At 50.0% G+C, this 21,877-nt stretch overlaps 1 protein-coding gene across 1 annotated transcript in view; it reads left to right on the top strand.

Annotated features, from left to right (window-relative positions):
• Positions 1-21,877, top strand: part of LOC143990067 (ALK tyrosine kinase receptor-like) — a gene marked incomplete at its 3' end in the record, with an annotated part of 272,016 nt that overhangs the window by 108,281 nt on the left and 141,858 nt on the right. Inside the window, 1 exon segment of the mRNA XM_077490277.1 lies at positions 8,144-8,262. Within this exon segment, the coding sequence (XP_077346403.1) occupies positions 8,144-8,262 (119 nt within the window).

Below are 21,877 nucleotides of genomic sequence, written 5' to 3'. Positions count from 1 at the left end.
ATAATCACTACTTTTCATTTTTTTACTGTAGAACTGTGAAAGTAATATATATACAGTAGCTATTTACTCTTTTTGTACTATAAAGGGCTCATTTTAGTTTTTTTTAACCCCATTATGTTACTGGCCGATTAATCAATTATGAAAATAGTAATCGATTAATTTCATAATCAATTAGTTGTTTCAGCCCTAATGTAAACCATTCCATTGTAGCTCTGGCTGGATGTTTCGGGTCGTTGTCCTGCTGGAAGGGGAACCTCCGCCCCGGTCTCAAGTCTTCTGCCGACTCTAACAGGTTTTCTTCTAAGATTGTCCTGTATTTGTCTCCATCCATCTTCCCATCAACTCTGACCAGCTTCCCTGTCCCTGCTGAAGAAAACCATCCCCACCACATGATGCTGCCACCACCATGTCTCACGGTGGGGATGGTGTGTTCGGGGGATGGGCGGTGTTAGTTTTCCCCACACATAGCGTTTTGCTTTTAGGCCATAAAGTTGAATTTTGGTCTCCTCTGACCAGATCACCTTCTTCCACATGTTTGCTGCCCCCTCCCCCACATGGCTTCTCACAAACTACAAACCGGACTTCTTCTGACTTTCTTTCTCCAATGTCTTTCTTCTTGTCACTCTTCCATAAAGGGCAGATTTGTGGAGAGACGACTAATAGTTGTCCTGTGGACAGATTCTCCCCCCTGAGCTGTGGATCTCTGCAGCTCCTCCAGAGTCACCATGGACCTCTTGGCTCTTCTCTGATGAATGCTCTCCTTGCCCGGCCTGGTCAGTTTAGGTGGACAGCCATGTCTTGGTAGGTTTGCAGTTGTGCCATACTCTTTCCATTCTCCGATGATGGATTGAACAGAGCTCCGTGAGATGGTCAAAGCTTGGGAGATTTTATTTTATAACCCAACCCTGCTTTATACTTCTCCACAACTTTATCCCTGACCTGCCTGGTGTGTTCCTTGGCCTTCATGATGCTGTTTGTTCACTAAGGTTCTCTAACAAACCTCTGAGGGCTTCACAGAACAGCTGTATTTATACTGAGATTAAATGACACACAGGTGGACTCTATTTACTAATTAGGTGACTTCTGAAGGTTTTTGGTTCCACTAAATTTTAGTTAGGGGTATCGGAGTAAAGGGGGTGCCATACAAATGTACCCCACATGCCAGATATTTATTTGTAAAAAAAAAAAATGAAAATCGTTTTTCATTTTCCTTCCACTTCACAATTATGTGACACTTTGTGTTGGTCCATCACATAAAATCCCAATAAAATACATTTATGGTTTTGGGTGTAACATGAGAAAATATTGGACATTTCAAGGGGTATGAATACTTTTTCAAGGCTCTGTGGGGGAGATTTACTAAACCTGGAGAGTGTAAACATCTGGTGCAGCTGTGCATGGCAGCCAATCAGCTTCCAGGTTTTATTTCCAAAGTTTAATTGAAGAAGCTGAAGTGAGAAGCTGATTGGCTCCGGTGCAGAGCGTCACCAGATTCTGAGTGCTCCAGTTTTAGTAAATCATCTCCTGTATCTGCTATATAGTAAAATGATAATTATTTACAATCTCGGATGTATTGCTCAGACGTGAACGAGGAGCGACCTCTCCGGTTTATATTTCTATGTATGGAGCGTCATGAGGGGATCGTCAGTCGCCGGGGAATGGATCGAAATCAGTCTTTATTATGAAGCACATTGAGGGAGAGTAGAAAACACTTTGCAATGTGAATTGTTCATTTCCTCCGTTTCCCGCGTTTTATCATTTGGACGGGTTCAACTATAATATATTTAAGAGGGAAATTTTTTTCTTGTTTTCCTGTATCAGTCGCAGTTTGCCTGACCAATCCCGTCCTCCGGTCTCTGCCCCCCCCCCCCCCCCCCCACCACCCGGGAGGAATTGCCGGGACTCAGAGTTTCTAGAGAAATGATTTGTATTGAGCGCATGTTTTAACCACTTACTTACCGGCCACCTAAACCCCCCTCCCCCTGCCCAGGACAATCCTCAGCTTTCAGCGCTGTCACTCTTTGAACGAAAATGACGCCGTCATACAACACAGTCTGTCAGACATGAGTAGAGGAGAGCCAATCGGCTGCTCCTCTGACAGGGGGGGTCTGTGCTGATCGATTATCAGTGCAGCCCCCCTGAGGATGCCCACCCTGGACCGCAAGGGATGCCACCAGACCACCAGGGATGCCCAGCACAAGGTAATTCTCCCTAGACCACCAGGGATGCCAGTCAGTGCCCACAATGGATGCCAATCAGTGCCCATAATGGATGCCAATCAGTGCCCACAATGGGCATCACTGATTGGCATGCATTATTGTTTGGCACCGATTAGCATCCATTAGTACAGTATAACATAATACAATGCCGCCTATCAGTGCCGCCTATCAGTGCCCAACTGTGCCACCTATCAGCGCCCATCTGTGCCACCTATCAATGCCCATCTATGCCGCCTATCCATGCCCATCTGTGCCGCCTATCCATGCCCATCTGTACCGCCCATCCATGCCAATCCGTGCCAGCTATCAGTGCCAATTTTGCCACCTATCAGTGCCCATCAGTGCCGCCTATCGTGCCCATCAGTGCCGCCTATCAGTGCCACATATCAGTGTCCATCAATGCCACCTCATCAGTGCCACTTCATTGGTGCCACATCATTGGTACCCATCAGTGTAGCCCCATCAGTGCCCATCAGTGTAACCCCATCAGTGCCCATCAGTGAAGGAGAAAACATACTTATTTACAAAGATTTGAAACTGAAACAAAAAAAAAAATTTCAAAAATTTTCGGTATTTTTTTTATTTGTTTAGCAAAAAATAAAAACCGTAGAGGTGATCAAATACCACCAAAAGAAAGCTCTATATGTGGGAAAAAAATGATAAAAATTTCATGTGGGTACAGTGTAGCATGACCGCGCAATTGTCATTCAAAGTGCGACAGCGCTGAAAGCTCAAAATTGGTCTGGGCAGGAAGGTGTTTAAGTGCCCCCCCCCCCCGGTATTGAGGTGGTTACATTTTGCAAACTGGTACATTTTCTCCTTCATTGATGTACGCTGATGAGGCAGCACTGATGGGCACTGATGAGGTAGCACTGGTGGGCACTGATAGGTGGCAGTGAAGGGCACTGATTGGTGGCAGTGAAGGGCACTAATTGGCACTGGTAGGTGACACTAATAGGCTGCACTGCTAGGTGGCACTGATTGGCACCACTGGTGAGCATTGATAAGTGGCACTGATTGCTGGCACTGTTATGCACTGGTTGGGACTGATTCGTGGCACTGTGAGCTCTGGCAGGCAGCAATAGTGGGCACAGATAAGATGGCTGTGTATCTTCTGGAACAATGTCCCTGCACAGAAGCCGGTGATCAGCTTTTGTTTCTCCTCAAGCTGTCATTGGCTGACAGCTGATCATGTGGTAAGGGACCGGATTGTGTCCGGTTGACGCAGCCTGTGACAGACCATGCTGCTACGTGTCCCTGTGGAGCGGCCCCTCCTGCACCCACCTCCACAGAGAAGCCGCCTGCGACCAGAACAGGTAAGTATGGGGATTTTTTTTCTTTACAGGCCTAGATAGATTAGGCTTAGAATGTGAGTGGGAGGAGGTTTCGAGTAAAAAAGGGCATTTCCCACGCCTCTCCAGACAGGGAGGTGATGGGAGATGGGGGTTTTCAAGTGCCCAAGGAAGTGCCCAAGGTAATTAGTCAGTATGACAACATATAAAATCACAAAACATCTTTTATTTATACACAAAAGTTTAAAAACAGAAGGAGTCTGTACTCCATAAAAGATATATATTCTACTCATAGACATATACAACCATCTGAGTTTAAATGAATGTCCATAGGTATGTGGATCAACGCGTTTCATCCAGAATAAGGGCTTCTTCAGGATCCACTTTTCAATATTAGTTACAAAGGTACATAGATTAGCAGCATATACTGACAATGTCAAACATAAATAAATATAAACTTATTCAATCAACAAAGAAAAAACATAAACCAAAAGGGGAAAAAAAAAGAAAATCTTAGCTTTTGACGTTACTTCCACTTTATAGTCATGGTAAAGGAGAATAAATACATGTTATTTATTTTTTGTGATTCCCATGAAATCCCGCCACGTGTCGCTCATCACCTTCTTACATCGGACTGTCGCTGACACTTCAGGAAACAAATTGCCGTCTATGTAGCAAGTTGGGATGTGACGTCGCTGTAAATAACTGTAAATTTCACGGAAAGTCTTTAGAATTAATGAAGTAAAAAGAGCAAATGAGGCAATGAATCCATCAGGAGACGACTTCCTAGAAGTTTATGGCGTTACTGACGGCTCAATAACAATATATTGTCAAAGTTCTCCGTGAACAAAGCTCTAATGCACCCCCCCCCCCCCCAGCCGCCCCGCCCCCACTGTGCCACCTTCTTATCTCCAATCATTTCATGTCAGAAGCTTTTATAAGAACATTCTAGAATGAGTTACAGGCTTCTCTCCACAGAGCCCAGAAGACGAAGTCGACATTCAACTTTAAAGGGCAGATTTATAGAGAAGTGGATGCGGATTTTACCGAACATTCACCGATGGTGAATCAGTCACTGTCATTCAAAACGCATCCACATGCAAAAATATTCACCTGCAGAGAATGTTAGCTAAATATCACATTCACTGTATTGTAGATAACCTCATAGGTGTGTGCAGCCTATTGCATTAGGAAATTCTCCCCAAAGCAAAGAAAATAAATCAATGTAACCAGCAGTGGACGGTGTGAGTAGAGCAGAGGACGGTGTGAGTAGAGCAGAGGACGGTGTGAGTAGAGCAGTGGACGGTGTCATTGAGCAGTGGACAGTGTCGGTAGAGCAGTGGGCGGTGTCAGTAGGACAGTGGATGGTGTCGGTAGAGCAGTAGACGGTGTCAGTAGAGCAGTGGACGGTGTGAGTAGAGCAGAGGACGGTGTGAGTAGAGCAGAGGACGGTGTGAGTAGAGCAGAAGACGGTGTGAGTAGAGCAGTGGACGGTGTCATTGAGCAGTGGACAGTGTCGGTAGAGCAGTGGGCGGTGTCAGTAGGACAGTGGATGGTGTCGGTAGAGCAGTAGACGGTGTCAGTAGAGCAGTGGACGGTGTCGGTAGAGCAGAGGACGGTGTCAGTAGAGCAGTGGATGGTGTCAGTAGGACAGAGGACGGTGTCAGTAGAGCAGTGGATGGTGTCAGTAAAGCAGTGGTAGGGCAGTGGACGGTGTCATTAGAGCAGGGGACGGTGTCGGTAGAGCAGTGGACGGTGTCAGTAGAGCAGTGGATGGTGTCGGTAGAGCAGTGGACGGTGTCAGTAGAGCAGTGGACGGTGTCAGTAAAGCAGAGGATGGTGTCAGTGAAGCAGTGGACGGTGTCGGTAGAGCAGTGGTCGGTGTCGGTAGAGCAGTGGTCGGTGTCAGTAGGGCAGTGGACGGTGTCAGTAAAGCAGAGGATTGTGTCAGTAGGGCAGTGGACGGTGTCGGTAGGGCAGAGGACGGTGTCAGTAAAGCAGAGGACGGTGTCAGTAAAGCAGTGGGCGGTGTCAGTAAAGCAGTGGGCGGTGTCAGTAGAGCAGTGGGCGGTGTCAGTAGAGCAGTGGACGGTGTCAGTAGGTCAGTGGACGGTGTCAGTAGAGCAGTGGACGGTGTCAGTAGAGCAGTAGTCGGTGTCGGTAGGGCAGTGGACGGTGTCAGTAAAGCAGAGGATGGTGTCAGTAGGTCAGTGGACGGTGTCAGTAGAGCAGTGGACGGTGTCGGTAGAGCAGTGGTCAGTGTCAGTAAAGCAGAGGATGGTGTCAGTAGGGCAGTGGATGGTGTCGGTACGGCAGTGGACGGTGTCGGTAGGGCAGTGGACGGTGTCAGTAGGGCAGTGGACGGTGTCAGTAAAACAGAGGATGGTGTCAGTAAAGCAGTGGACGGTGTCAGTAGAGCAGTGGTCGGTGTTGGTAGGGCAGTGGTCGGTGTCAGTAGAGCAGTGGACGTTGTCACTAGAGCAGTGGATGGTGTCAGTAAAGCAGAGGATGGTGTCAGTGAAGCAGTGGACGGTGTCAGTAGGTCAGTGGACAGTGTCAGTAGGTCAGTGGATGGTGTCAGTAGAGCAGTGGACGGTGTCGGTAGAGCAGTGGTCGGTGTCAGTAAAGCAGAGGATGGTGTCGGTAGGGCAGTGGACGGTGTCGGTAGGGCAGTGGACGGTGTGAGTAGAGCAGTGGACGGTGTCAGTAGAGCAGTGGACGGTGTCAGTAGAGCAGTGGTCGGTGTCAGTAGAGCAGTAGTCGGTGTCGGTAGGGCAGTGGACGGTGTCAGTAAAGCAGAGGATGGTGTCAGTGGACGGTGTCATTAGAGCAGTGGACAGTGTCAGTAGAGCAGTGGACGGTGTCGGTAGAGCAGTGGTCAGTGTCAGTAAAGCAGAGGATGGTGTCAGTAGGGCAGTGGATGGTGTCAGTAGGGCAGTGGATGGTGTCGGTAGGGCAGTGGACGGTGTCGGTAGGGCAGTGGACGGTGTCAGTAGGGCAGTGGACGGTGTCAGTAAAACAGAGGATGGTGTCAGTAAAGCAGTGGACGGTGTCAGTAGAGCAGTGGTCGGTGTTGGTAGGGCAGTGGTCGGTGTCAGTAGAGCAGTGGATGGTGTCAGTAAAGCAGAGGATGGTGTCAGTGAAGCAGTGGAGGGTGTCAGTAGGTCAGTGGACAGTGTCAGTAGGTCAGTGGATGGTGTCAGTAGAGCAGTGGACGGTGTCGGTAGAGCAGTGGTCGGTGTCAGTAAAGCAGAGGATGGTGTCGGTAGGGCAGTGGACGGTGTCGGTAGGGCAGTGGACGGTGTCAGTAGAGCAGTGGACGGTGTCAGTAGAGCAGTGGACGGTGTCAGTAGAGCAGTGGTCGGTGTCAGTAGAGCAGTGGATGGTGTCAGTAGGACAGAGGATGGTGTCAGTAGAGCAGTGGATGGTGTCAGTAAAGCAGTGGTAGGGCAGTGGACGGTGTCATTAGAGCAGGGGACGGTGTCAGTAGAGCAGTGGACGGTGTCAGTAGAGCAGTGGACGGTGTCAGTAGAGCAGTGGTCGGTGTCAGTAGAGCAGTGGACGGTGTCAGTAGGGCAGTGGACGGTGTCAGTAAAACAGAGGATGGTGTCAGTAAAGCAGTGGACGGTGTCAGTAGAGCAGTGGTCGGTGTTGGTAGGGCAGTGGTCGGTGTCAGTAGAGCAGTGGACGGTGTCACTAGAGCAGTGGATGGTGTCAGTAAAGCAGAGGATGGTGTCAGTGAAGCAGTGGACGGTGTCAGTAGGTCAGTGGACAGTGTCAGTAGGTCAGTGGATGGTGTCAGTAGAGCAGTGGTCGGTGTCAGTAAAGCAGAAGATGGTGTCGGTAGGGCAGTGGACGGTGTCAGTAGAGCAGTGGACGGTGTCAGTAGAGCAGTGGTCGGTGTCAGTAGAGCAGTGGATGGTGTCAGTAGGACAGAGGATGGTGTCAGTAGAGCAGTGGATGGTGTCAGTAAAGCAGTGGTAGGGCAGTGGACGGTGTCATTAGAGCAGGGGACGGTGTCGGTAGAGCAGTGGGCGGTGTCAGTAGGGCAGAGGACGGTGTCAGTAAAGCAGTGGACGGTGTCAGCAGTTTATTTTTATTATTTCTTTACAATTATTTTGAAGGTGCCCCTTTGGGGGGCTGTTCATTCACAAACTGAAGCATAGTAAATGGGGGGGGAGAACTGGGGGGACTCGTGTGCCGCACCGGGTGATTAGGATGTGCCCAGGCACATCTGGCACACTCCATGTCTATGGATAAGCTCCTTCTTTAAATAATAATAGTTTTTCTTAAGTCAAAATATCTCTTGTTCCGGTAGCTGTGTTCTGGAATGACAACTCTTCTCGTGTCATCAGTTTTGTAGATGAAATTAGTGGCGCCATCGCTGTCCTGGCGCCGTCGCTGTCCTGGCGCCGTCGCTGTCTTGGCACCAGAAGCCTATGAGGTCTCATTCTAGAAAACACACCTCCCAGCACTGGTCTAGAATACGTCTTCAGTTCTATAGAATATAAGTCAGGTGGACTCGCTCCAGACTGCGCCACCCAAAAACAATGGCGGCCGATTGTGGGGGGAGGGGGAGAGCCCTGTGGATTCTCATCTCCGTCTTTCTCTGCTTTTGTCTCCGGATCTCAGGTGGGTCGTGATGGGAGGAGCGGTGAGACACGAGGGAAAGCCGTTCCGGATATCCTTGGACCACGTCGATGGCGGGACGGCCGCCGTGGACTCGTTCGCCATGAAGAACTGCACCCGAGGTAATTTCTGCATACGTCCCGCACAGCGATTATGTAACGTTTTCTGTGTGATGACAGAAGAACGCACTTAAGTCGTTTAATCGCTTAACCGCTCCGGAAGATTTACTCCCCCATTCATGACTAGGCCATTTTTTGCGATATAGCACTGCGTTATTTTAACTGACAATTGCGCGGTCGTGCGACGCTGTACACATATAAAATCTACCTCCCTTTTTTCCAAGATTTCTTTTGGGGGTATTTGATCACCTCGGCGTTTTTTATTTTTGCACTATAAACAAAAAAAGAGCCTCAATTCCTTTCTGATATAAAACGTTCAGTAAAAAAATCAAATGTCTTCATCAGTTGAGGCCGAAACGTTTTCTTCTACACATTTTGGGTAAAAAAAATTCCAATAAAGCGATTATTGATTGGTTTGTGTGAAAGTTATAATGTTACAAAGTGACGTCTGCTATAGATACTGGAATTTTGAATTGTTTATACTTCGTGTTCATATTTTATATATATATATATTTTTGTTATACTACTAATGCCGGTGATCAGCGACTTTTAATGGGATAGTGGGTCGGGCTATCTGACACTAACTGACGTTGGCTTGGGGGGGCGGGGGGGGAAGGACGACACTAACTGACATCATCAGTGGCGATAATACAGTGATGAGTGATAATACTATACACTGTCACTGGGAAGGGGTTCATATCTAGGATGATCGAGGGCCTGACGTTGTTCACTGTGTGTGTTATGTTGTTATGTGGTGCATTTAATAAGTGATCCTGTTGTGTTTTCTCCCGGCTTTGCAGGGAACAACACAACAGCGAGATCGCCTTTCAGTGTACAGAGCTCCCTTCCCTGAATGACGGAGCTGATCAGCGGGTCCCGGCGATCAATCATTGGCCGGGACACACTGATCGGCTTGTGCTGTAACAAATCACAGCACAGCAGGGGGCGGCAGGCGCGCTCGTGGGCACCCCCTACCCATAAGCGATGACCACATATCAGATACGTGATCCAGCGCAGAGTATATCGCCTGCAGCAGTATATCTGCGTGGGGTGGTTGGAAACTAGTGAAGGTATATTTATTTCTGTATATTGACTTTTATAGTGGAAGGATGTAGGTTGGTAACGGTTATGATTTTGGGGGGACTCCGCTCATTCCATCTCCGGGGGGAGAATTATGGCGCAGAGTTCAGTATGGGATCCATCCTAAAGACAAGGTCCATGAAGAAATGGAAGAGCGAGTTTGGGGTGGAGGAACTTGACTGGCCTGCACAGAGTCCTGACCTCAACCTGATAGAACACCTTTGGGATGAATTACATCGGAGACTGTGAGCCAGGCCTTCTCATCCAACATCAGTGCCTGACTTCACAAATGCTCTTCTGGAAGAATGGTCAGACATTCCCATAGACACCCTCCTAAACCTTGTGCACGGCCTTCCCAGAAGAGGTGAAGCTGTTATAGCTGCAAAGGGCCAACTCAATATTGAACCCTCCGGACTAAGACTGGGATGCCATTAAAGTTCATGTGTGTGTAAAGGCAGGTGTCCCAATACTTTTGGCAATATAGTGTATGTGTTTCGGTAACGCCTTCCTCAATGTACCTACCAACAGACGTGCGCAGCACAATATGTGGAGACGTACCAGCATGCATTGTGGAGCACTGCCAAAGAATTGTGCATGCAATGCACATTAGCCCATTGTGCTGCATTACAATGCGTGTCTGTGTGCGTCGGGCGCTCTTTAGAATGACATCACAGTGCTGCTCATACATCACATACTATACCTGGGAACTTGCTGGATATTGGCAGCTTCTCATGTGCTTTACCGGCTCATCTCTGGCCTGTCACATGATAATTCACACACCGAGGGGGCAGAAGGGAGCGGCGCGGAGGAAGGGGTGTGATGAAGTTGTGGATTCCCTGTCATCCATCCTCATTGGCCACCAACAGCCCACCCATCTTCATCATCCATCCATCTTCTTCGACCACCAACGACCCTCCCATCTTCATCATCCATCCATCTTCTTCGACCACCAACGACCCTCCCATCTTCATCATCCATCCATATTCTTCGCCCAACAATGGCCAACCCTCCTATATTCATCATCCATCCATCTTTACTGGTCACCAACAACCAGCCCATCTTAATTATCTATCCATCTTCATCAACCATCTTCATTGGCCACCATCAACCCCCCCATCTTCATCAACCACCTTCAATGGCCACCATCAACCCCCCCCCCATCTTCTTCATCAACCATCTTCATTGGCCACCATCAACCCCCCCATCTTCATCAACCATCTTCATTGGCCACCATCAACCCCCCCATCTTCATCAACCATCTTCATTGGCCACCATCAACCCCCTCATCTTCATCAACCATCTTCATTGGCCACCATCAACCCCCCCCCATCTTCATCAACCATCTTCATTGGCCACCATCAACCCCCCCATCTTCATCAACCATCTTCATTGGCCACCATCAACCCCCTCATCTTCATCAACCATCTTCATTGGCCACCATCAACCCCCCCCCATCTTCATCAACCATCTTCATTGGCCACCATCAACCCCCCCCCATCTTCATCAACCATCTTCATTGGCCACCATCAACCCCCTCATCTTCATCAACCATCTTCATTGGCCACCATCAACCTCCCCATCTTCATTGGCCACCATCAACCCCCCCCCAACTTCATCAACCATCTTCATTGGCCACCATCAACCCCCTCATCTTCATCAACCATCTTCATTGGCCACCATCAACCCCCCCATCTTCATTGGCCACCATCAACCCCCCCATCTTCATCAACCATCTTCATTGGCCACCATCAACCCCCCCATCTTCGTCAACCATCTTTATTGGCCACCATCAACCCCCCCATCTTCATCAACCATCTTCATTGGCCACCATCAACCCCCCCATCTTCATCAACCATCTTCATTGGCCACCATCAACCCCCATCGTCATCATCCATCCATCTTCATTGGCCACCATCAACCCCCCATCTTCATCATCCATCCATCTTCATTGGCCACCATCAACCTGCCCCCCTCCCCCCATCTTCATCATTCATCCATCTTCATCAGTCACCAACAATCCCCCCATCTTCATCAGCCACCACCAATCCCCCCATCTTCATCATCCATCTATCTTCACTCGCCACCAACAACCCCCCCATCTTCATCATCCATCCATCTTCATTGGCCACCAGCAACCCCCCATCTTCATCATCAATCCATCTTCATCAGTCACCAACAACCCCCTCATCATCATCATCTATCCATCTTCATAGGCCACCAACAACCCCCTCATCTTCATCATTCATCCATCTTCATCATTCACCAACAACCCCCCCATCTTCATCATCCATCCATCTTCATTGGCCACCAACAACCCCCCCCATCTTCATCATCAATCCATCTTCATCAGTCACCAACACCCCCCTCATCTTCATCATCCATCCATCTTCATCATTCACCAACAACCCCCCATCTTCATCATCCATCCATCTTCATTGGCCACCAACAAACCCCCATCTTCATCATCCATCTTCATCAGTCACCAACAACCCCCATCTTCATAATTCATCCATCTTCATTGGCCACCAACAACCCCCCCATCTTCATCATCCATCCATCTTCATCACCCACCGCTGGTCATTGCCCCATCTTCATCATCCATCTATCTTCACCAGCTACCACCAACCACCTCTCCCCCTACCCCTCCATCTTCATCATCCACCCATCTTCATTGGCCACCAACAACCCCCCATTTTCATCATCCATCCATCTTCATCATCTATCCATCTTCATCAGTCACCAACAACCCCCCATCTTCATCATCCATCTATCTTCATTGGCCACCAACAACCCCCCCCCCCCCCCCCTCATCTTCATCATCCATCCATCTTCATCACCCACCACTGGTCATTGCCTCATTTTCATCATCCATCTATCTTCACCAGCTACCACCAACCACCCCTCCCCCTTCTACATCTTTTACTCATCTTCATTATCCACCACCACCCCTTCCCCCCTTCCTGTTTATCATTCACTTATTTTCATTGGCCACCACTAACCACCACCATCTATCTTCTTCATCTACACATCTTGATTGGCCACAACCAACCATCCCCTTCTTCATTACTTATTTTCCTCCCCCCTCCCCCCTAATTTTTTCATCCAACCAACTTTATTGGCCACCACTGACCACCCCCCATTTCTTCACCATCCACCCATTTTCATCACCAGCCGCTCCTTCTTCATCATCCGTCACTGAACACCACCCCTCCCTTTATCATCCAGTCATCCTCATCAGCCACCACCAACCCATCCCTCCCCCCCCATTCATCTTCTACCCATCTTTATTGGTCTAACCCCTCCCCCTCTTCCCACAGAAAAGTTCACAGTCCAGTAAGAATGCCCGCCCCCTCATCGCTGCCAGAGGAGGAGTAAGCTGCTGTGATGTCACCAGAGTGACCTAAAATCCGCAGGGAAGTGAACGGTTAAAATAAAAAGCATACATATCATAGCCGGCACGCAGATGCGTTTCGGCACACAGGCCTTGTCTACAGTGCTGCGAACAAGGCCTGCATGACGAAACGCGTCTGTGTGCAGTTTTTATCATGGTCTTATAACAACAATAGAATTGAAGACTGAATTTCCAGTGGTGCTGGCTCTTCTTTATACCTTTGTGGTTGGTTTCTGGATGTGGGAGGAACATCCTGAGCCGATCATCTGGACTAGGCGTGCCACCGGCCATCTCCTCATTTGGCTTGTAGGTTCAAAACGGTGTGATTTTGTGTTGCATAAAAAAAAGTATAGGGGGGGGGGGGTAAGGGGGCGGATTAAATGCCTGGAAGTTGACTTTGTGGGAGATGTCCCAAGCCGCCATTTTGGAATAATGAAATGTATCTGTCTGGATAATAGGGACCGGCGTGCGCATGCTGATTTGCTGACCGCCAGCACAGTGGCTAAATGCTTTTGGACAGCCCCTTTCTCCACTTTGCATCCTAATCCTCCATATTGCAGGCAACCCCATCCCCCATCTTAATGCACCGATCTTGTAATATATGCACAACTGTGACCGTACAGAATCCCATCGGGCGCCGCGGCAATGTGCAGAATGAAACGCGTCTGCCAAGGCAGTCCATATATCGGAATAAAAGACAGTAAAAGATTACAGGGACTTTTTCTTTCCTCCCAGTGACAGAAATGTGTTGCCCCCCTCCCCCTAGCGATGTCGTGCTGTGTCTTGGCTTTATGACCCGGCAGCGGTAACACCGCGGGAATTTTATATATTACGTTTTGTGGGCGGTGACAGTTCTATTGTTTTGTACCGAGAGGAATAAAAAGTTACTTTGTAATGACAGAAGACAAATAACAGCGGGGGAGGGGAGGGTGACGAATACAAATGGAGGAAACGTCACGTATCACTTCTGGGATATCTGGGGGAAAAAACGGGATAAGCGGAACGCGTTTTACGGGGGTTATTTACAAAGCGTCAGCTGTGCGAAGCAAATCGTATCACAACGGATGTTGTGTTATTCTCTTTATAAAACCTCCTTTTATGTTATTTTATCACTGAGTGTGGAGTCACTAATTCCCAGAGGATTAAAGACAAACTCCAAGTTACCATAATATGGAAATGGTGTAACCTATTCCTCAGAGGACTGGAGAGGGGAGGGGGGAGGAGGGTGTAGAGGAGGGAAGGAGGTGTGGAGAGGAGGGGTGGAGGGTGTAAAGGAGGGAAGGAGGAGTGGAGTGGAGAGGAGAAGAGGGGAGCAGGGTGTAAAGGAGGGGAGGAGAGGATTGAAGGAAGAGTAGAGAGGAGAGGGGGAAGGAGGGGAGGGGAGTTGGGTGTAGAGGAGGGAAGGAGGAGTGGAGAGGAGAAGAGGGGAGCAGGGTGTAAAGTAGGGGATGAGAGAATTGAAGGAGGAGTAGAGAGGAGAAGCGAAGGCGAGGGGAGTAGAAGCGGAGAGGAGGAGGGAGGGGAGGAGGGTGTAAGGGAGGGGAGGAGAGGATTGGAGGAGGAGTGAAGAGGGGGAGGAGAGGAGGGTGTAAAGGAGGGAAGAAGGAGTGGAGAGGAGAGGAGGGGAGGGGGGTGTAAAGGAGGGAAGGAGGAGTAGAGAAGAGGGGAGGAGGAGTGGAGAGGAGGGGAGGAGGGTGTAAGGGAGGGGAGGAGAGGATTGGAGGAGGAGTGAAGAGGGGGAGGAGAGGAGGGTGTAAAGGAGGGAAGAAGGAGTGGAGAGGAGAGGAGGGGAGGAGGGTGTAAAGGAGGGAAGGAGGAGTAGAGAAGAGGGGAGGAGGAGTGGAGAGGAGGGGAGGAGGGTGTAAGGGAGGGGAGGAGAGGATTGGAGGAGGAGTGAAGAGGGGGAGGAGAGGAGGGTGTAAAGGAGGGAAGAAGGAGTGGAGAGGAGAGGAGGGGAGGAGGGTGTAAAGGCGAGAAGGAAGAGTAGAGAGGAGGGGAGGAGAAGTGGAGAGGAGGGAAGGAGGAGTGGAGAGGAGGGGGGAGGAGTGGAGAGGAAGCCTCTCCCCCCCGCCCCTCCTTTCAGCAGTGCCGGCATTCTAGCTGTGGGCACCCAGCTGTGGCTTCACAGCCGAGCGAGAACTGTGCATGCGCGGGCCTCGCTGTGAATGGCCGGGCAATCTTCTGGGACCTGTGACGTGTCCCAGAAGATTGCAGGGAGGGAGGGGGGAGAGGTGATCTTCCTTCCAGCTCCGTGGCACCAGGGGAGGAAGGGGGAGCTGGGTGCCTCTGAAAACAGGGTACCCTCTCCCCCCCCAGAAAAAATAACATGCCAAATGTTAAACTTACAGCGGAAGTTCCATTTTTGGGTGGAACTCCGCTTTAATTATATTCCTGTATACAGGTGCCTTTGCTTACGATATAACACGATGTGATCAGCCTCACCTGATTGTGTGATATATCAATTCTGTGTGAGTTTTCAATAAACAGTTCCGGTTCTCATACAAGCTATTTACAGCTAGTTTTGTAGGGTCAGCTATAATATCTGGTTGCTATACCCAGACTGGATGAAGCTGTATACTGAATGAAGCCCTCAAGCTGGGTGCTGGATGGTTTTGTCACAGAAGGAATCCGGAATATGGTGGAATATGGATTATGGAGCAATCCGGAATATTGAGGAATCTGGAGTATGGAGGAAATCCGCAATATTGATGAATCTGCAATATTGAAAAATCCGGAATATGGAGGAATCCGGCTCCTTGTCTATCAGCTGACTGTCCATCAGTGGCGGCTGGTGCTCAGTTTTATTTGGGGGGGAGGGGCAAACAAACCTGGCCCCTTCATTCCCCTCGTTCACTCACCTGTCGCCTGTCAGGCCGTCTGCCAGCCCCGCACTTACCCCATCCAGGTTGCAGCTTTGGCGGCTTCCCCACTGCATCTCCTCCTGAGTCCCATCTGTCGCTTCTCCTCCCAGCCAATCGGGTCTTAGGACTCCTGGCCTGATTGGCCCTGAGGAGAAGCAGGAAGAAGTTAGCGAATATTAATTTGCTAATGTCAGACAAGTGGGGGAGCTTGGGGCAAAGTGCTCTGCGCCCCGAGCCCACAGTTTTTTAAGCCAATTGGAGCCTCCGGCTCTAATCACATGCTTAATAAAAAAACAAACCCACATTGAAATCCATGGGTCCGGCGCCCTGCATGGAGATTAGGGGCCGGGCGCATGGATTTGGGGGAGGAGGGGCGCCATAATGGAAAGGCCGCCACTGCTGTCCAGTGACTCTGCAACGCGACGGACGCAACAAATGAAGCGGCGTTAGCATGTGATGTACATATCAAGTGAAGTGGAGAGATGATCTTCTCTATAACAACATTTTCCAGTCATTGTAAACAGAGGTCTCTCCGCCGCTCTGGGAAATAAATGCAAACTTCCACTTCTCTTCAATCCTCCCCCCGACACGGACGGGGCGTAATGAAATCCATTGTTTGTTTCCTGCCTCTGACGTTATTTCTTCATATTTATAGCGGGGAGAAGAGTGCGTTTTGTTGAACGCCTCGTTAATTGCGAGTTGGCAGACGATAAAACAAAAATGTGGAAGTGTCCATCTAATTTAATCTCAGACGATTAAGAGCTCCCAGAAGCCGCGGAGAGCGAGATGTAGCCACCATTCCAGCCAATCCAGAGGGATCCAGTTAATTACATTTTAGCAAAATTTCTCCATTGATTCATTTTAATTCTGAGATGGATCTTTTATGTGCAGCCGCGTGAGGCGACTAAGTCAGGTAATAACCCGGCGTGACTCGAGAACGCCGACGACTTCTTTAATAATAAAAAGTGATGTACAGACTCAGCGAGAGTCATAGGCGGGTTGGGGGACAGCGGCGGCGTGCAAAGAATTGCGTCGATCGGTTTGAGCTCGTGAAAGAGAACGCAGAGAGAGAGAAAACTCTTCAGAAACCGTCGTCAGAACTCCTGACTGTCTGCAGACGCGGCTGATTTCCTGCGTTCCGTGAATCGGTCAGCATTTTCGCGCTTTATATCTGCTTCTCTCTTCAATGGAGCCTCTGCTGAAATATATATAGACCGCCATCACCCTCCACACCCCCGGCTGTCAGAATTCCTGATCAGCAAATGTCTGAAGGCAGTGATGGGAAAGTATGGAAGCCCTTGGATTGACAGTAATGAATTCGTTCATGGTTTCCTTTATAGCTGAACTCTGGTGAAAATGGAAATGAAAAGTACCCCCCCCCCTCCCCCTACTGCAGGGATTAAATGTTAATTTTAGTCTAGAGTAGGGGTCTCCGAACTTTTCAGCCCGAAGGCCACATTGTAGATTTTACAAATATTTGTGGGCCGCCAAAAATCTGTTATTTACAAATGAATGAGATTAAATTAATCCCATCAGAGCCTTTCCACACATCTGTGTCCCCATCAGAGTCTTTCCACACATCTGTGTCCCCATCAGAGCCTTTCCTCACATATGTGTCCCATCAAAGCCTTTCCACACATCTGTGTCCCCATCAGAGCCTTTCCACACATCTGTGTCCCCATCAGAGCCTTTCCACACAATCTGTGTCCCCATCAGAACCTTTCCACACATCTGTGTCCCCATCAGAGCCTTTCCACACATCTGTGTCCCCATCAGAGCCTTTCCTCACATATGTGTCCCGAATCAGAGCCTTTCCTCACATATGTGTCCCCATCAGAGCCTTTCCACACATCTGTGTCCCCATCAGAGCCTTCCCTCACATCTGTGTCCCCATCAGAGCCTTTCCACACATCTGTGTCCCCATCAGAGCCTTTCCTCACATATGTGTCCCATCAGAGCCTTTCCACACATCTGTGTCCCCATCAGAGCCTTCCCTCACATCTGTGTCCCCATCAGATCCTTTCCTCACATCTGTGTCCCCATCAGAGCCTTTCCTCACATATGTGTCCCCATCAGAGCCTTTCCACACATCTGTGTCCCCATCAGAGCCTTTCGACACATCTGTGTCCCCATCAGATCCTTTCCTCACATCTGTGTCCCCATCAGAGCCTTTCCTCACATCTGTGTCCCTATCAGAGCCTTCCCTCACATCTGTGTCCCCATCAGAGCCTTCCCTCACATCTGTGTCCCCATCAGAGCCTTTCCTCACATCTGTGTCCCCATCAGATCCTTTCCTCACATCTGTGTCCCCATCAGAGCCTTCACTCACATCTGTGTCCCCATCAGAGCCTTTCCTCACATCTGTGTCCCCATCAGAGCCTTTCCTCACATCTGTGTCCCCATCAGAGCCTTTCCTCACATCTGTGTCCCATCAGAGCCTTTCCACACATCTGTGTCCCCATCAGAGCCTTTCCACACATCTGTGTCCCCATCAGAGCCTTTCCTCACATATGTGTCCCCATCAGAGCCTTTCCACACATCTGTGTCCCCATCAGAGCCTTTCCTCACATCTGTGTCCCCATCAGAGCCTTTCCACACATCTGTGTCCCCATCAGAGCCTTTCCACACATCTGTGTCCCCATCAGAGCCTTTCCACACATCTGGGTCCCCATCAGAGTCTTTCCACACATCTGTGTCCCCATCAGAGCCTTTCCTCACATCTGTGTCCCCATCAGAGCCTTTCCTCACATCTATGTCCCCATCAGAGCATTTCCTCACATCTGTGTCCCCATCAGAGCCTTTCCTCACATCTATGTCCCCATCAGAGCATTTCCTCACATCTGTGTCCCCATCAGATCCTTTCCTCACATCTGTGTCCCCATCAGAGCCTTCCCTCACATCTGTGTCCCCATCAGAGCCTTTCCTCACATCTGTGTCCCCATCAGATCCTTTCCTCACATCTGTGTCCCTATCAGAGCCTTCCCTCACATCTGTGTCCCCATCAGAGCCTTTCCTCACATCTGTGTCCCCATCAGAGCCTTTCCACACATCTGTGTCCCCATCAGAGCCTTTCCTCACATCTGTGTCCCCATCAGAGCCTTTCCACACATCTGTGTCCCCATCAGAGCCTTTCCACACACCTGTGTCCCCATCAGAGCCTTTCCTCACATCTGTGTCCCCATCAGAGCCTTTCCACACATCTGTGTCCCCATCAGAGCCTTTCCACACATCTGTGTCCCCATTAGAGCCTTTCCACACATCTGGGTCCCCATCAGAGTCTTTCCACACATCTGTGTCCCCATCAGAGCCTTTCCTCACATCTGTGTCCCCATCAGAGCCTTTCCTCACATCTATGTCCCCATCAGAGCATTTCCTCACATCTGTGTCCCCATCAGAGCCTTTCCTCACATCTATGTCCCCATCAGAGCATTTCCTCACATCTGTGTCCCCATCAGATCCTTTCCTCACATCTGTGTCCCCATCAGAGCCTTCCCTCACATCTGTGTCCCCATCAGAGCCTTTCCTCACATCTGTGTCCCCATCAGATCCTTTCCTCACATCTGTGTCCCTATCAGAGCCTTCCCTCACATCTGTGTCCCCATCAGAGCCTTTCCTCACATCTGTGTCCCCATCAGAGCCTTTCCACACATCTGTGTCCCCATCAGAGCCTTTCCTCACATCTGTGTCCCCATCAGAGCCTTTCCACACATCTGTGTCCCCATCAGAGCCTTTCCACACATCTGTGTCCCCATCAGAGCCTTTCCTCACATCTGTGTCCCCATCAGAGCCTTTCCACACATCTGTGTCCCCATCAGAGCCTTTCCACACATCTGTGTCCCCATCAGAGCCTTTCCTCACATCTGTGTCCCCATCAGAGCCTTTCCACACATCTGTGTCCCCATCAGAGCCTTTCCACACATCTGTGTCCCCATCAGAGCCTTTCCACACATCTGGGTCCCCATCAGAGTCTTTCCACACATCTGTGTCCCCATCAGAGCCTTTCCTCACATCTGTGTCCCCATCAGAGCCTTTCCTCACATCTATGTCCCCATCAGAGCATTTCCTCACATCTGTGTCCCCATCAGAGCCTTTCCTCACATATATGTCCCCATCAGAGCATTTCCTCACATCTGTGTCCCCATCAGATCCTTTCCTCACATCTGTGTCCCCATCAGAGCCTTCCCTCACATCTGTGTCCCCATCAGAGCCTTTCCTCACATCTGTGTCCCCATCAGATCCTTTCCTCACATCTGTGTCCCTATCAGAGCCTTCCCTCACATCTGTGTCCCCATCAGAGCCTTTCCTCACATCTGTGTCCCCATCAGAGCCTTTCCACACATCTGTGTCCCCATCAGAGCCTTTCCACACATCTGTGTCCCCATCAGAGCCTTTCCACACATCTGTGTCCCCATCAGAGCCTTTCCTCACATATGTGTCCCCATCAGAGCCTTTCCACACATCTGTGTCCCCATCAGAGCCTTTCCACACATCTGGGTCCCCATCAGAGTCTTTCCACACATCTGTGTCCCCATCAGAGCCTTTCCTCACATCTGTGTCCCCATCAGAGCCTTTCCTCACATCTATGTCCCCATCAGAGCATTTCCTCACATCTGTGTCCCCATCAGAGCCTTTCCTCACATCTATGTCCCCATCAGAGCCTTTCCTCACATCTGTGTCCCCATCAGAGCCTTTCCACACATCTGTGTCCCTATCAGAGCCTTCCCTCACATCTGTGTCCCCATCAGAGCCTTTCCACACATCTGTGTCCCCATCAGAGCCTTTCCTCACATATGTGTCCCCATCAGAGCCTTTCCACACATCTGTGTCCCCATCAGAGCCTTTCCACACATCTGGGTCCCCATCAGAGTCTTTCCACACATCTGTGTCCCCATCAGAGCCTTTCCTCACATCTGTGTCCCCATCAGAGCCTTTCCTCACATCTATGTCCCCATCAGAGCATTTCCTCACATCTGTGTCCCCATCAGAGCCTTTCCTCACATCTATGTCCCCATCAGAGCATTTCCTCACATCTGTGTCCCCATCAGATCCTTTCCTCACATCTGTGTCCCCATCAGAGCCTTCCCTCACATCTGTGTCCCCATCAGAGCCTTTCCTCACATCTGTGTCCCCATCAGATCCTTTCCTCACATCTGTGTCCCTATCAGAGCCTTCCCTCACATCTGTGTCCCCATCAGAGCCTTTCCTCACATCTGTGTCCCCATCAGAGCCTTTCCACACATCTGTGTCCCCATCAGAGCCTTTCCTCACATCTGTGTCCCCATCAGAGCCTTTCCACACATCTGTGTCCCCATCAGAGCCTTTCCACACACCTGTGTCCCCATCAGAGCCTTTCCTCACATCTGTGTCCCCATCAGAGCCTTTCCACACATCTGTGTCCCCATCAGAGCCTTTCCACACATCTGTGTCCCCATCAGAGCCTTTCCACACATCTGGGTCCCCATCAGAGTCTTTCCACACATCTGTGTCCCCATCAGAGCCTTTCCTCACATCTGTGTCCCCATCAGAGCCTTTCCTCACATCTATGTCCCCATCAGAGCATTTCCTCACATCTGTGTCCCCATCAGAGCCTTTCCTCACATCTATGTCCCCATCAGAGCATTTCCTCACATCTGTGTCCCCATCAGATCCTTTCCTCACATCTGTGTCCCCCATCAGAGCCTTCCCTCACATCTGTGTCCCCATCAGAGCCTTTCCTCACATCTGTGTCCCCATCAGATCCTTTCCTCACATCTGTGTCCCTATCAGAGCCTTCCCTCACATCTGTGTCCCCATCAGAGCCTTTCCTCACATCTGTGTCCCCATCAGAGCCTTTCCACACATCTGTGTCCCCATCAGAGCCTTTCCTCACATCTGTGTCCCCATCAGAGCCTTTCCACACATCTGTGTCCCCATCAGAGCCTTTCCACACATCTGTGTCCCCATCAGAGCCTTTCCTCACATCTGTGTCCCCATCAGAGCCTTTCCACACATCTGTGTCCCCATCAGAGCCTTTCCACACATCTGTGTCCCCATCAGAGCCTTTCCTCACATCTGTGTCCCCATCAGAGCCTTTCCACACATCTGTGTCCCCATCAGAGCCTTTCCACACATCTGTGTCCCCATCAGAGCCTTTCCACACATCTGGGTCCCCATCAGAGTCTTTCCACACATCTGTGTCCCCATCAGAGCCTTTCCTCACATCTGTGTCCCCATCAGAGCCTTTCCTCACATCTATGTCCCCATCAGAGCATTTCCTCACATCTGTGTCCCCATCAGAGCCTTTCCT

Source organism: Lithobates pipiens, unplaced genomic scaffold (genome assembly GCF_037356315.1).
Source record: "Lithobates pipiens isolate NorthernLeopardFrog02 unplaced genomic scaffold, aLitPip1_a1.2 Scaffold_18, whole genome shotgun sequence".
Classification (NCBI taxonomy): domain Eukaryota; kingdom Metazoa; phylum Chordata; class Amphibia; order Anura; family Ranidae; genus Lithobates; species Lithobates pipiens.
The sequence above is the reverse complement of the archived record's forward strand: the minus strand, read 5'-3'. Positions and strand labels throughout refer to the sequence as shown.